At 42.3% G+C, this 16,258-nt stretch overlaps 1 protein-coding gene across 4 annotated transcripts in view; it reads left to right on the top strand.

Moving 5' to 3' along the window:
* The window catches only part of LOC132774322 (carboxyl-terminal PDZ ligand of neuronal nitric oxide synthase protein-like), an 81,162-nt gene that overhangs the window by 34,241 nt on the left and 30,663 nt on the right, over positions 1 to 16,258 (top strand). For 3 of the 4 annotated variants that reach the window (XM_060774336.2, XM_060774335.2, XM_060774338.2), the window contains exons 3-7: positions 814 to 909; positions 5,670 to 5,728; positions 9,423 to 9,531; positions 14,790 to 14,931; positions 15,203 to 15,363. In XM_060774336.2, the coding sequence (XP_060630319.2) occupies positions 814 to 909; positions 5,670 to 5,728; positions 9,423 to 9,531; positions 14,790 to 14,931; positions 15,203 to 15,363 (567 nt within the window). Of the gene's footprint in view, positions 1 to 813; positions 910 to 5,656; positions 5,729 to 9,422; positions 9,532 to 14,789; positions 14,932 to 15,202; positions 15,364 to 16,258 lie in introns of those variants that run through there. The other variant, XM_060774337.2, reaches the window with a different exon arrangement.

Genomic DNA, 16,258 nt, shown 5'->3' with positions numbered 1-16,258 from the left:
CAGAAGCCAATCAGATGAGCTCCATTTTGGATGCCATAGCTGATACAGTTCCAATGGGTGTTTAAACACTAATTCTGACATTGCAAATTTCCACCTTGGCTCATATTTGAGATCACAGTGGATAAGGAAGTACATTTGTGTGTAGCATGCAGACCTTAACATTCAGCCTTACATTGAGGCTTATGCTTCATACATGCAGTGCCTGGATATGTGTGAGAGGAAGAAAGAGAATGAATATGTATGAATGAGTCAGTCTTCAAGTATTTCTTTTATCTATTTATCTGATGAAACATCCAGTCTCATTAAGCTCAGGGATTCAAAATGTGTAATTATAGATATGTCCCATATCATGCCCTACAATAAGAGACTTTTAAAAGTGGCCTGAGGTTAGGAAATTTTTAATGGTGCATGTTGTAAGTTATTAATTTGTTGTATATGGTGTAAGCAAATTGGGTTGTTTGCTTTAATTGGCTTATGATAATCTAGTTGAATATGTATTTTATGTACCGTATATTCCGGCATATAAGACGACTGGACGTATAAGACGACCCCCAACTTTTCCAGTTAAAATATAGAGTTAAGACGACTCCCATGCATAAGACTACACCCGCGTATGAGACGACCCCTGACTTTTGAGAAGATTTTCTTGGGTTAAAAAGTAGTCTTATACGCCAGAATATACTGTATTTCTGTTTTTAAACCATTGTACGCTGCTTTGAATCCCACCCATGGGAGAAAAGGGGGATAAAAATGAAATAATAATAATAATAATAATAATAATATTTACCACAACATGTGTTTTGCTCTCCACAGTATGAATTTAAAGCAAAAAGTATAAAGAAAAAGAAGGTTAATCTGATGGTGTCTGTTGACGGCGTAAAGGTGGTGCTGAAGAAAAAGAAGAAAAAGGTGGGTTCTTGGTTTTATAAACTTATACTGAAATAATCTTTATATTACAGATTTATTCATAGCGTGTTAATAAAGGCCCACAGCTGGAAATTTTTATTTATTTATTTTATTTCCAGTATTTATATACCGTTTTTCTCACCCCTATGGGGGACTCAGATGATCGGTTTCCATTTTTTACAAATCCATTACTATAAATCAATTACTGTAAAAGGTAGCAGACAAAAATGGGCTACGTGCTTTTTCTCCTGTGGCAATCTGCCTTGGTCTGGTTGCTGGGGGGTGTTTGTATAGAGATTTTGCACAAATAGGTGTAATTATCCAGATAGGCAATCTCAGTGATTTCATATCTTTCTGTGTGCAAGTTGGCCATAGTTTATTCTTTTCCTTGTACTTGTTTGTAACAACTTTATGTGTAACGTATCACACACTAACAGTAACTCCAAATTGCAATTGGATACACAAGCCCTGCTTATCTTCCTGTCACACTTCACCAATTTTGTACCTGACTGCCCTGGAGTCAATCTCCATCTGAATAATGGACTATGAATGTGCCTTATCATTGCCTCACCTTTTGGATGGCCTACTTCCAGAAATATTGCTTATGACTATCAAATCTATCCCCAAAGGAAAGGCTCAGTGGTAGAGCACACACTTTCCATTCCATTTCTTGGTATCTCAAGGTAAGTGAAGAAATCTTTAAGAGCCACTATTGGTTAGTGGCCATGGTGGCACAGTGGGCTAAACCACTAAGCTAGAGAACTTGCTGACTGGAAGATCGGTGGTTCAAATCCATGGGATGGGGTGAGCTCCCACTGTTAGCCCCAGCTTCTGCCAGCCTAGCAGTTTGAAAACATGCAAGTGTGAGTAGATCAATAGGTACTGCTTTTGTGGGAAGGTAACGACGCTCCATGCAGTCATGCCGGCCACATGGCCTTGGAAGTGTCTACGGACACTACCGGCTCTTTGGCTTGGAGATGAGCACCACCTCCCAGAGTCCAACACAACTAGTCTTAATGTCAAGGGGAAACCTTTACCTTTATTATCGGTTAGTATGGTATTGACTCTATTGGACTAGATAGGCTATTGATAGGTTAAAGATGGCCCCTCCCTCCCTGCTTTCAAAAAACAGCTGAAGACGACATACCTTTGTTCATTGGCTTACGGGAGCCCCCAGTGGCGCAGTGGGTTAAACCCCTGTGCCGCCAGGACTGAAGACTGACAGGTCGCAGGTTCGAATCCGGGGAGAGGCAGATGATCTCCCTCTGGCCGGGGTGGTCCATGCCTTGGTCACGTCCAGATTGGACTACTGCAATGCGCTCTACGTGGGGCTGCCCTTGAAAACGGCTCGGAAGTTCCAACTGGTCCAACGGGCAGCGGCCAGGATGTTAACTGGGGCCCCTTACAGAGAGAGGTCAACCCTCCTGTTCAAGGAGCTCCACTGGCTGCGGTTTATTTTCCGAGCCCAATTTAAGGTGCAGGTGCTTACCTACAAAGCCCTGAACGGTTTGGGACCCTCCTACCTGCGTGACCGCATCTCCATCTATGAACCCACGCGTTCACTTCGGTCATCTGGAGAGGCCCTGCTCGTGATCCCGCCTGCGTCGCAAGCGCGTTTGGTGGGAACACGAAACAGGGCCTTTTCTTTGGTGGCCCCCCGACTCTGGAACACCCTCCCGAAAGATCTTAGACAGGCCCCTACATTGGCAGTCTTCAGAAAGAACTTGAAGACCTGGCTGTTTCGATGTGCCTTCCCAGATTAGGAAATCTCCAATACCAAGTCCCAGAAGCACTTTACTAGAACTAAGATTGCTGCACACCGCACTCTGCACTTGCCCTATAATCCTACATACCTCCTGTCACATCAGCACTTTTAATCCTGTACCCATTACTCTGGCCCGGCCCAGTTTTATTGTGTCTTAGTGTATTGTTTATTGCCTGTTGTTTATATTGCTTTATTGTTTTTAATTTGCTTTAGGTTTTGTATTGTTATATTGTGTGTTGAGGCCTTGGCCTTTGTAAGCTGCATCGAGTCCTTCGGGAGATGCTAGCGGGGTACAAATAAAGTTTAATAATAATAATAATAATAATAATAATAATAATAATAATATCAGCTCCAGCTCCTGATGCGGGGACATGAGAGAAGCCTCCCACAAGGATGATAGAAACATGAAATCATCCAGACGTACCCTGGGCAATGTCCTTGCAGACGGCCAATTCTCTCACACCAGAAGTAACTTGCAGTTTCTCAGGTCACTCCTGACACGACAAAAAAAAACAACTGGCTTATGAGAAGAGGAACAGTAGTTGATAATACTACCATTATACCTCTGATTAATAGTTGCCATCCATATCCGTACCCTCCTCACCCCACCAGCTCAATAGATATCTGGAGCAATGATTAATCGATTTGCCCCAAAGAAATGGGAAATTATTATTTCCATTTGATGTTTGATGTTTTGTCTTATGTCTGTTATAACAGGCTGTGCTTTTTATTTAATTTTAGTTTGTTAAGATATAATTCGTATTTATATGTTGGGTTGTCTAAATTTTGTTACTATGGATATATTGTTGTTGTATTCTGGCATTGAATGTTTGCCTTTTATGTTTGGAATCCGCCCTGAGTCCCTTTGAGGAGATAGAGCAGAATATTAAAAATAAATTATTATTATTATTATTATTATTATTATTATTATTATTGTTATTGTTATTGTTATTGTTATTGGCCTGACTCTGTTTAAAGTAACTTTATATGTGATTTTGCCTTTCTCCCTGTATTTCCCTCTACTTGCTTTGGTTCCAAGTTGTGAGGCGGGTATAGAAAGAGCCTTTGAGCACTGAACTGGGCATTCAAATTTGGAATATGTGGTGGTCTACTTTGGGTACTTTGGACTATGTATGCTTCATAAAACTATTTTATCTAAACTTTGGGGTCCAGAGCAAATTTTAAACATGAAGACCCCCCTCCCAATCATTGTTTTTCCAATTAATGTTTCATTCTAATTAGTTATCTTCTTCTTTAAACAATACCATGTAGTTGATATTGTTGGGGTGCAGAGCAAATTTTAAACATGGAGATCCCCCTCCCAATCATTGTTTTTCAAATTAATGTTTCATTCTAATTAGTTATCTTCTTCTTTAAACAATACCATGTAGTTGGTATTGTTGTTGTGTTCCATGACTGCCAACCCTAATTGCTATGTAATACAAACTTAATTGTGGAATTGCATCATGAATTTTGGATCACTGCTTTGTCAAGACAGCCTGCACTTCCTCCTCTTCCTACTCCTGCTGATAGGAGGTTGCTTTAAAGCAGGGGTCCTCAAACTAAGGCCCGGGGGCCAGATACGGCCCTCCAATGACATTTATCCAGCCCTCGCTCAGGGTCAACCTAAGTCTGAAATGACTAGAAAGCACACAACAACAAGAACAATCCTATCTCATCAGTCAAAAGAAGGCCCATACTTCCCATTGAAATACTAATAAGTTTATATTTCTTAAAATTGTTCTTCATTTTAATTATTGTATTGTTTTTAAGGGAAATCAGATCTGTTCCCTCCCTCTTAACGTTTCGGAGGCAAGTTAAAACGTGGCTATTCGAGCAAGCGTTTACAAATACAGAGTAGCTAATACGGGAAATCAAATGACCTGACAATGGAATGGGACAGTGCTTGAGAATAATGAGACGATGATGTTGCTTTTATTGTTTTTATGATGTCTTATACTGCTCAATGTTTTTTGTCTATTATTTTTATGTATACTGATTTGTTGGAAACCGCCTTGAGTTGCCAATTGGCTGAGAAAGGCGGTATACAAATACAGTAAGTAAGTAAGTAAGTAAATAAATAAATGTTTTTGCACTACAAATAAGATATGTGCAGTGTGCGTAAGAATTCATTCACGTTTTTTTTTTCAAATTATAATCTGGCCCTCCAACAGTTTGAGGGACTGTGACCTGGCCCTCTGTTTAAAAAGTTTGAGAACCCCTGCTTTAAGGCAATGGTTCCCAACCTGTGGTCCATGGACTACCAGTGGTCCCCAAGAACTAAAATACGGTCTGCGACCTCACCGTTACTACACTGTTGCAACAAGAGTGACTGGTTTTGCAAAACCCTCTTAAGGTGCTGAGGCAACGGGGATGTCAGGAGGGGAGAGACTAACTATGCACGAAAGGAGTGTCAACAAGCCTCCTGACTGCTGCTTCTCCTCATCTTCCCTCCCCTTGAATGGAGCCGTTCCATGTGGCAGCTCGAAACGGGGTCACCTTGTTGTCTTCATTTTTAGGCCTGTTCCTGGTGTTATTCAGGGTGCTGATTCAGAAAATTGCATTGTATAGACCACATCAGCTCTGGATTATTATGGTTTTCTGTGGGTGACCTGATGGCAACTACTGGATGGCATATGTTCTGTATCATAAAGTAGAGCTGATGTGGTCTGTCCAATGCAATTTTCTGAATCAGCACCCCAAATAACCAAACCAAATCTAAAGTTGACCAAAAAGTGATTCATAACCCTTTTGGTACTAATTTTGGAGAGTGGTCCCTGGTCAAAGTGGTCCCTGGTCAAAAAATGTTGGGAACCACTACTTTAAGGCAATCAGGAAAAATGTAGTAGTGGGAGAATATGGATCTGAATGAGGATTCCTAATGTCTCAAAGATTGTTACCATAGAAAACCTTCCTCGGTTGTTATTTTTCACCCTTGTTAATTGTTGTAACACTCTGTGAAGCATCTGTCCTGCTTATACGCAGATCTCTTTTGCAGAAGAAAGAGTGGGACCGGGATGAGAGCAAACTACTGATTATGCACGACCCAATCTACAGGTGAGCAGGAAAGGAGTGGCATTGTTGACAAAGCTGGAAATAGAGGAAACAGAGTTAAGCATGATCTCGTTTTATACAATACGCATAATTTTGATGAACCAGAGAAGAGACTTTTGAAGAATGATTTAAATGGGGAGACGATAGAAAAGGAAGACTTTCCAATCATATAGGCATAGAAGCAACAGTAAATAGGATGATAATACATAAAGGCTAAAGACTTCAAGTCATCTGGAATCAGTCTGAAATGAGTCTAGATGGAGTTCTCAGCAGTGCCTTTTGATCCCATCATGACATTACTCTCATTGGAGAGCAAAAGGATGCTGAGACCTCGCCTCGACATCATCCTCCATGAGAGATAATTCACCAGCCTATTTATGTGCTCCTTTCTAGAAGTCTTCCATTGCAATGTGAAAATTGCAGGCAAAATTTGAGGCCTTCAGCATCCAAACAGGGAGGAAAAATAGAAGTCTTTGAGAAATGTTGTTCTAAATTTGAAATTATAAATGCAACATGTGGGATACTATATTCTGTTTGCCCCAAGCAAACCATTAGCGCCCAGTATGCATAGTGCACGAAACAGTAGAATCATGTAGTTGATATTTTTAAAATACCATCACCTCTATTTGCAAATTTGGAAAAAAAATGAGACCAAAAGAACCAAGCTCACACCTTGACACATATCAAATCGTCATTCAATCCATGGCAAAGACATTTTAGTTGCTCCTTGATAATGCATAGTTCCAGTTGAAGATGGGAGTGTGATATTGAAATGTTGGTGTTATATTGCCTTTTGAGATTTCAGAAAAATCAAGAAAGATGTAAGTTTCACTGGAGAAGGAAGACTGCACTTCCATAAATGTTTTGGAACTCAACCACATCCTGCACAAGTTTATAGTCCTCAAGAAAATAGGCAGATTAGCTGACCCCTTTTCACTCTTTCTCCTACTGTCTCCTGTTTGATATTTCTCAGGGACATATCTCTTTTTATTCAAAGTTTTTAGCCACAAGGTAAGTCCCTGAGACTTCCATTTTGCTTTTCTGTGAACACAGAGACAATATGTCTCCAGCGAGATAGTGATAGCTAGACCCAAACTTTCCTAGATAGAACTGTAGTTCTTTCAGTGAAATCTTTTGTAACTTTTAAAGCTCCTGTAATTGCTGGAGCTTGTTCGCTCTGCTGTAATAATAATATTAATAATAATAATAACCTCATTACCTCTGAGGATGCTTGCCATAGATGCAGGCGAAACGTCAGTAGAGAATGCCTCTAGAACATGGCCACATAGCCCAAAAAAACCTACAACTCCTCAATAATAATAATAATAATAATAATAAACTTTATAGGGTTGTTGTAGGTTTTTTCGGGCTGTATGGCCATGGTCTAGAGGCATTCTCTCCTGACGTTTTGCCTGCACTTTGGCAAGCATCCTCAGAGGTAGTGAGGATGCTTGCCACCTCACTACCTCTGAGGATGCTTGCCAAAGTGCAGGCGAAACGTCAGGAGAGAATGCCTCTAGACCATGGCCATACAGCCCGAAAAAATCTACAACAACCCAGTGATTCCGGCCATGAAAGCCTTCGACAATACAATAAACTTTATATCCCACCACCATCTCCCCCAACAGGGATTCGGGGCGGCTTACATGAGACCAAGCCCAAACAACAAATTGCAATAAAGTAAACAACATAGCATTAAAATATAAAACATATAAGCATATAAACAATATACACAAAACATAAGAAAGAAGGAAAGAAAGAAAGAAAGAAAGAGCAATAAACCAAACATAATGACAGTGAGTCGGCCACATGTACATAAAATGATTTAAAAACTCAGGGTGAGACAAAGGAGCAGAATTATTATGCTCAAGAAGCTTCTGATCTGCTAAAGCTGCTGCTACTGTTGCTGCTGTAGCTGCCTTTTCCTTTTTGAAATTATACCAATTAATTTTCAACCCAATTAATTTTCAAATAATATAATATAATACGGTGGTGCTGTTCCATTATCCAGGCGGAGACCACAATGAGGTGCTAGAGAGTGAAGGATCATCCATTTTATGGGGGTGAAATGTGGGATTTAAGGAGGAAAATCATTTCCCCCTGTTTTCCTATTATTCCCCCCAGCCATGTCCCCATCGTGGAAACAATTCTCATTTCCAAAATGGGAAGTAGGAAGGAGGAATAACCAGCAAAAATGGGGAGGAGGGAATGTTTTCTTCTTCAACTCCCCTCCATGTGAAATGAACTATCCTTCTCTCTCTAGCACCCCCTAGTGGCCTCCGTCCAGATAATGGAACAGTCCCGAAATGGCAAACAGACTTTGGTTGAAGGGGAAGTGTGTAGTGTCCCCTAATCTTTTGTACAGTGTGGGAGATACAAGGGGAACTAAAATAACAGAAACATGGGGAAAGAGTAGATTTGCTAATCAGCATTCATGATTAGCAATTGTACTCTTTCAAATAGTGCCCATGATAATTGATGATGACATTAATTGGTGAGCTTCTATGTATGCATTTACAAGGCGTATTTTTAAGTAAGGTCCATTGAAATATAAGTACACAACGAAAGTTTATTTCAAAAAAGTAAATTTATTTTCAGAAAGTACATACTTCACTCTATTTTTCGACATAGTTGCCAAGTTTGTTCAAACACTTATCATACCTCTGAACCAATTTTAAAATACACACTTCATAAAAACTTGCCGCCTGCTCCAATAACCAAGAGTTCACTGCCGTCTGTAATCAAAGAAGGGCAACCGGAGCGGTCTTCATCATGGACGTTGTCACGGCCATCTTTGAATTGTCGTACCCACTTATGCACTTTGCTTTCACTCATAACAGTATCACCGTACACTTCACAAATCTGTCGATGAATTTCTGCAGCTTCCTTGCTGACAAAAACCGTATCACTGAGCGAACCTCACATGCGGAGGGTGAGTTGATAGTCTTAAACCTTTTTAAAGCACAGAACAGAACCGTATAGGTTAGCTACAGAGCGGAAACTGAGCACAGTTGTTCCCGAGGCATGCCAGTACAGGACGCACGCGCTCGTTGCGGTATGCATGCGAACTACTAGTGTCTACAACAAAACGGACCTTACTTAAAAAATACCCCTCGTATTTATAAAGCTTCCCAAAGTCTGTGAGCTGTGCCATTCCCCCTGCGGAAGTACAACCATGTTATAGTAGAGAATTTACTGTGGTGAAGTCCATGACTGTTGATCATTGTTTAGGGGTGACTTGGGGATGCGCTCCCATATGAACCCCATTCCTGCATGTTTATTACTGTTGCTTCATGTCCTGCATGCAGAGCTTACAAAATCCCTTGGACATTTCTGGTTAGATCTTGGGTGGCAGCTCTTGGAGATTATTGGTGTCCCTTGGTGCATGAAAGCGCCACATCTGGATGGAAAAATGGGATGGTTGTTCCTAAATGTTTCTGTAATGCTCCTTAAAGGGTAGTTTCATACGTCCTTTCCCCTTTAAGCTGTTAAAAGCCCAGATTGGATTGCTTCCTGTTGAAGTAACAGAAGGCAGGAGGCCTAAAAGAAGCTCTGAGGGTGACAGAATTTAGCCACATTGCCCCAAGACTGCTAAATGTGCCTGAAAGCCCCATGTTCCTCATCCCTGTCTTAAAGAGTGGCAAAGAGTTGGTTTCCTACACATACATGTACAAATACAGATGTGATGTTCCTGCAGGATATTTTATGTGTCCCACGATTCTCAGGACCTTAAGATCTTCAGCTACATTGCCAGGGATGGTTCCACCAATGTCTTCCACTGCAATGTCTTCAAGTCCAAGAAAAAGGTAAGCTGGAAACTGGCATGACTGAATAAGGTATAACCCTAAATAGTGCTCATGTCTCTATAGTGGACTTAGCATCCACCTTGGGTTTCCATGTATTAAGCCGTGACAAATAGGGACTTAAGCCCATCTAGATGAGAATTGAGACAAACTTGCAGGGAACATACTTATTTCTCTTAGGTTGATATAGACTACTGGCAATGAAAGGACAACAATGAAAGGAGAGCATCCATATGTAACAAAAGAGGAATAATATTTCCTGAGCACAGCAGTTTGTATTATCTGAAGTTTCCAAGGGCTTTCCAGAGGTTGGTGCAAGATATGTTTGAAGCATCTGGGGTCAAGGGAAGAGGCCTGTATAAGGGTCCCTGGCTATGGAAGAATCATAAAATCATAGAATCGTAGAGTTGGAAGAGACCTCATGGACCATCCAGTCCAACCCCCTGCCAAGAAGCAGGAAAATTGCATTCAAAGCACCCCCGATAGATGGCCGTCCAGCCTCTGTTTAAAAGCCTCCAGAGAAGGAGCCTCCACCACACTCCGAGGCAGAGAGTTCCACTGCTGAACAGCTCTCACAGTCAGGAAGTTCTTCCTAATGTTCAGATGGAATCTCCTTTCTTGTAGTTTGAAGCCATTGTTCTGCATCCTAGTCTCCAGAGCAGCAGAAAAGAAGCTTGCTCCCTCCTCCCTGTGACTTCCTCTCACGTATTTATACATGGCTATCATATTTCCTCTCAGCCTTCTCTTCTTCAGGCTAAACATGCCCAGCTCTTTGAGCCGCTCTTCATAGGGCTTGTTCTCCAGACCCTTGATCATTTTAGTCGCCCTCCTCTGGACACATTCCAGCTTGTCAATATCTCTCTTCAATGGTGGTGCCCAGAATTGGACACAATATTCCAGGTGAGGTCTAACCAAGGCATAATAGAGGGGTAGCATGACTTCCCTGGATCTATACATGGAGCCCCCGGTGGCGCAGTGGGGTAAAGCACTGAGCTGCTGAGCTTGTTGATCGAAAGGTTGCAGGTTCGATTCCGGGGAGCGGCGTGAGCTTCTGCTGTCAACCCTAGCTTCTGTCAACCTAGCAGTTCGAAAACATGCAAATGTGAGTAGATCAATAGGTACCGCTCCGGCGGGAAGGTAATGGCGCTCCATGCAGTCATGCCGGCCACATGACCTTGGAGGTGTCTATGGACAACGCTGGCTCTTCGGCTTAGAAATGGAGATGAGCACCACACCCCAGAGTCAGACATGACTGGACTTAATGTCAGGGGACTACCTTTACCTTTACCTTTTAGACACTATACTCCTATTGATGCAGGCCAAAATCCCATTGGCTTTTTTGCCCCCGCACCACATTGTTGGCTCACAAGGACTCCAAGATCTTTTTCACACGTACTGCTCTTGAACCAGGTGTCCCCCTTTTTCCTGAAAGAATGCCCTTTTCCCAGGCTACTTGCACTCTTTCCCTTTGAGATAAACAAAAAATCCCTGATAAATGCAGAAACCCCATACCTTTATTTTCCTACCTCCCAGGCTAAGATTCGACAATCAAATCAACTCCAATTATTAAACTATTATGTTATTAAAAGACCAAGCAGAAATAAGTTCAGAAATAGCAATTTACTCTTAAAATAAAACCAATAAAACCTAAACAAATACATTTAATTAAACTTTCTGTACCTAACAGTAACTCAGAAAAGTGGCTTTGAGACTGAGTATTCTTTAAATATAGCTGTGTGGCCTCTTGGCTGTCTAGACGAAGAAGAAAAAAATCCAGACCTTTTATGCAGGGATGCATCTGCTTGAGAGGGGAATTGAATCATCCAGGGAATTTCTCCAGGTCTGAGTCAGCCTGCACTGCACACAGAAATGTGCACATTTGACCTGCTTGGCTCTTTGATATGCATCCAGAAAACAAGAAATAGGAAGGTTGGATTTGTTGCAAATGCCATTTAGATGACATTGCTTGTATCTGGCCAGACCATCAAAGGGGTTCCCTTGATGTATGGTAAGAACACTTTTCCTCTGGGTGGACATTTGTCTTTTCTCTCATGACTTGTTCTTGGTCTTGCAACTCTTCTGATGTCTGTCGTAGAATACCCATTAGCCTGTAGAGCCCGGTTTAGGTGGTTCAGTTCACCTTAGAGGAGGTAGGTTTCACAGATCCTGTTTGCACGGTCTACCAGAGCTCTAAAGCTGATGAAGAAGCATAACCTACACATTTATTTATTTATTTAGAACTTTTATATACCGGTCTTCTCGACCTCCGCAGAGGGACTCAGTCCAGTTCACAACAAAAGATTCATAAACAATAGTTTAAAACATCACATCCCATAATTCACTAAAACATTAAAATACAATCATATAATTACATAATGTCAAGTCGTCAAAATGAAGTCACAATTCATCGCCATCCGTCCGTGTGGTCAGGAGTTATTGATTCACTCATCAAATGCTAAATTCCAGAGCGAGGTTTTCACCAGTTTTCTAAACGTCAGGAGAGAAGGGGCAGATCTAATCTCCAGTGGGAGAGAGTTCCAGAGCCGAGGGACCACCACCAAGAAGGCCCTGTCTCTCGTCCCCACCAGACGCGATTGCGAGGGTGGTGGGACCGAGAGCAGGCCCCTTCCAGAAGATCTTGACAACCTTGATGGTTCATAGGGGAGAATCCGTTCGGACAGGTAAACTGGGCCGGAGTCATTTAGGGATTTATAGGTCAACACCAGCACTTTGAATTGTGCTCGGAAGCTAATTGGCAGCCAGTGGAGCTGGCGCAACAGAGGAGTAGTATGCTCCCTGTACCCTGCTCCTGTTAGTAATCTGGCTGCCGCTCGTTGGACTAATTGCAGCTTCCGGGCAGTCTTCTGAGGCAACCCCACATAGAGAGCGTTTCAGTAGTCTATACGGGATTTAACCATACATACCCCCGGTGGCGCAGTGGGTTAAAGCACTGAGCTGCTGAGCTTGTTGATCGAAAGGTCGCAGGTTCGATTCCGGGGAGCGGCGTGAGCTTCCGCTGTCAGCCCTAGCTTCTGTCAACCTAGCAGTTCGAAAACATGCAAATGTGAGTAGATCAATAGGTACCGCTCCGGCGGGAAAGTAACGGCGCTCCATGCAGTCATGCCGGCCACATGACCTTGGAGGTGTCTATGGACAACGCTGGCTCTTCGGCTTAGAAATGGAGATGAGCACCACACCCCAGAGTCAGACATGACTGGACTTAATGTCAGGGAACTACCTTTACCTTTACCTACCCACATACCCACTAAGAAAATTCAACAAATGTGATGTTCATCAAAGGATAAGAGGGATCCTCTCACTTCTGCAGGAGTCTACCGTGTACCATGCAACTGTGGATAAGTCTACATAGGGACCACCAAACGCAGCACCCAGATATGAATCAATAAACACAAAAGACGCTGCAGACTCAGTCAACCAGAGAAGTTAGATTAAAAAAGATCACTTGATGATCAAACCTGGACACAGCATATTATTTGAGAACACAGAAATTCTAGACCACTGACAACCATAATGTCAGACTACACAGATAAGCTATTGAAATTCACAAGCACGTGAACAATTTCAACAGAAAAGAGGAAACCTTGAAATTGAACAAAATCTGGTTACCAGTATTAAAAACCACCAGAATCAAGACCACTTGATAATGAACACCACTCAGAAACAGAAGAACTCCAGACAGCAAGCAATCAAGGGCCAGTTAACACCTCCCAAACAGAGGATGCCTCCAGGCAACAAAGGCCAGACTACCTCTGTGCAGGTACCCTCACTGATTGACTTTACAAACTTAATGGCTATTCAAATTCTAATCCAAGCTTGCTAATTGCAACATTCACACTTGCTTTAACCACGCACAGGTCCTTTCTCCTACCCTTGACATACCACAGGTATATATACACTCCACTGAAGATGCCAGCCACAGATGCAGGTGAAACATTAGGAGAGAATGCTGCTGGAACATGGATATACAGCCTGAAAAACTCACAGCAAACTAGTGATTCCGGCTGTTGCACTAGATCCCTAAAACACCTTTTCACCACAAACCACACTCTGTCCAAGTAATCCAGTAAGTAGAAGTTTATTAAAAGAAGAGTATATATAAAAATAACCATATTTGAAAAAGAGAACCTAAGTTCAAAAGGTTATTTTCCAGATAGCCAAGAATCCAAGATCTGTTCAAATACGGTCTGCAGAGTCAACCCACAAATACAACCATAAACAAGATAGCAGGAATTCTTGGCAGGCAACTTATGCCACACATGAACTAGAAGTAAGAACAAAGTTAAAACTTGAACGCATGAATTCCAAGAACATAGGACCAAAAACCGGGAGCTGTTCACGTGAATACAACGTTGCTCTCACAAAGGATTGTACCAACAGAAACCACTTTAAAAGGCCTCAATCTCTCCCATAACATCATTTCTCATGCACCTACTTCTTCTCTCTTAATCTCTAAGCCACTGGGGAAAGCGAGTCTGTCTTTGTTACATTCTCTGTCTCTGCAGTTCCATACACCTTGACCTAGGCAAACATTCGTCTCACACATTTCTCTCTGCCTGAACTTCTAGCAGTTTCTCATGAGAATTGATATCGTTTTCTTCAGTCTCGTGGGAACTGCCAGGAAATTCCAAAGCAACTCTCTCAAGGCCACTTCTATCCTCCTTTGGGACCTCCGAATCTGTCCCAGGATCCCCTTCCTTATCTTCTAAACACTCCGAATCTGACCAGGCTACAACACCGGCAATGAAAGCCTTTGACAATACATTTAGATTTCCTGAGTCACTCAGCTTTTGCACAACTCCCCACTGACTCTGCACCAGTCCTGAATGGACCTGGATCCTGTCAGGATTATTTAGATATGTATGTGTGTTTTTCAATGTGTTTCTATGTGCTTCAAGATGGATTAAGATGTATTTCAAGATGGATTCTATTCTGCTCTATTGTGTATAAGAAAACTCAGTGCTGAGGCTGTGAAACTGTAACCTTGACAGAAATGAGATAACGTGTTCTCTGGCTGGGAAGAAGAGGGAGGATCTGGTCTCAGCCAGAAGTCAGATAAGCAGATGTTCAGAGACTGTTGTTTGTGCCTTGTAGCTTCAATACTCTGACAGATCCCTAATATTTTGCATATCTAACTCTCTCAGTATGTGTGCGCACACACATATGCAAAGTGGAGGAGGGATTGAGAGCCTATCCCACAGAGTGGGGTCTGTTATCTCTCTCTCCCGCCCTCTTTTCTGCAGAGCCAGGCCATGCGCATCGTCCGAACTGTGGGGCAAGCATTTGAGGTCTGCCACAAACTGAGTCTGCAGCACACTGAGCAGAATGCGGATGGGCAAGAGGATGACCAAAGTGAGAAATGTAGCGAAGACATGGAGGCACCAGGTATGTAGAAAAAAAGAGACATAGTAGAAAGGAAATTGGAAGCTATGTTCTTTTATTGTACACAAAAAAAATCCAATAAGGAATTATAGACCCAAAAAGAAAGAAAAAGAAATGCTCCCACTCCTCTGACGCAATGTTGAAAACATGAGCAGAACCACTACTTCCTCCTCTCTGCACATACTAGCCACACTAAGACACTACTATCCTATTGAATACTCACATGAGAACTGCCTTGGTTTCCCCACTAACAAGAGTTCTTAATTTCTCACAGTTCTTGCCCTAACTGAAGGTGAGCCTGTCAGTCCAGTGGACGAAACAGACATTGATTCTATGGACATTGGACTTCCTGGGAACAACCACTTGGAGTTCAACAGGGGAGTGACAGATCTTGACGCCGTCGGTCGAGAGGCCCCTGAGCTGCTTTTTTCCAAGGTACTTTCCAGCTCTAGGGAAGAATGAGCAGGAGACGTATGTGGCTTGCCAGTTCATTGAATTAAGTGTCTGGGCAAGAGGAGGTAATCAAATCAATTACTCATGCATGTGACAGCGGGGAAGCTCCTGGCGACTCGAGCCAAAGCCACACAATCTTGAGCCAGTCTTGCAGGAGGAACTTAACTTCAAGAGCTGATTATAATGATGAATGTGGTTTTCTGTATATTGAACTTCTGTCCATGTTTCTAGTGTTCCTGGTGACCCTAGTGACGAGCCATTTTATTACCAGGGTCCATGATACTGGTCTCTGTGTTCCTTAATTCACTCTTTCCTCAATTATTGCAGTGAGATAGCAACCTCTTCACAACTTAGGATAACAAGAGAAATCCTAGAGAAATCATATACAGACAGAGCAGTCCTCTGCATTCTGTCCCTCTCTGCAAAGTCGTGAGATTGAGGCTGCATGTTTTGTTTTGTTTTTGATGGGGTAAAACAATGAAAGGACAGGAATAGTTACCACTCTACTTCACCCTGTCTACTGCAGTTATGCAGCTGGGAATGTGGCGCAGCAGTATGGGAGTTAGCTGCATTAAGATTAGTACTAACCAAAAGCCCACGTCGGGAGTGACCTTCTGAGCAATTTGTGTAGCTTGTTGTCAACCTTTGCAGCCTGAAAGACAGTTGCATCTGTCAAGTAGGAAATTTAGGTACTGCTTGTGTGGGGAGGCTAATTTAACTAATTTATAAGGCCATAAAAATCTCCAGCAAGCATGCAAAGAATGAGGAAGTACTTCATCAGTGTCACAAATGGACGGTGAAGTGAGACCATAAAAATATCCAGCAAGCATGCAAAGAATGAGGAAGTACTCCATCAGTGTCACAAATGGACGGTGAA

Source organism: Anolis sagrei, chromosome 4 (assembly GCF_037176765.1).
Source record: "Anolis sagrei isolate rAnoSag1 chromosome 4, rAnoSag1.mat, whole genome shotgun sequence".
In the NCBI taxonomy this organism is placed as follows: domain Eukaryota; kingdom Metazoa; phylum Chordata; class Lepidosauria; order Squamata; family Dactyloidae; genus Anolis; species Anolis sagrei.
This window is presented reverse-complemented; position numbering and strand designations above follow the sequence as displayed.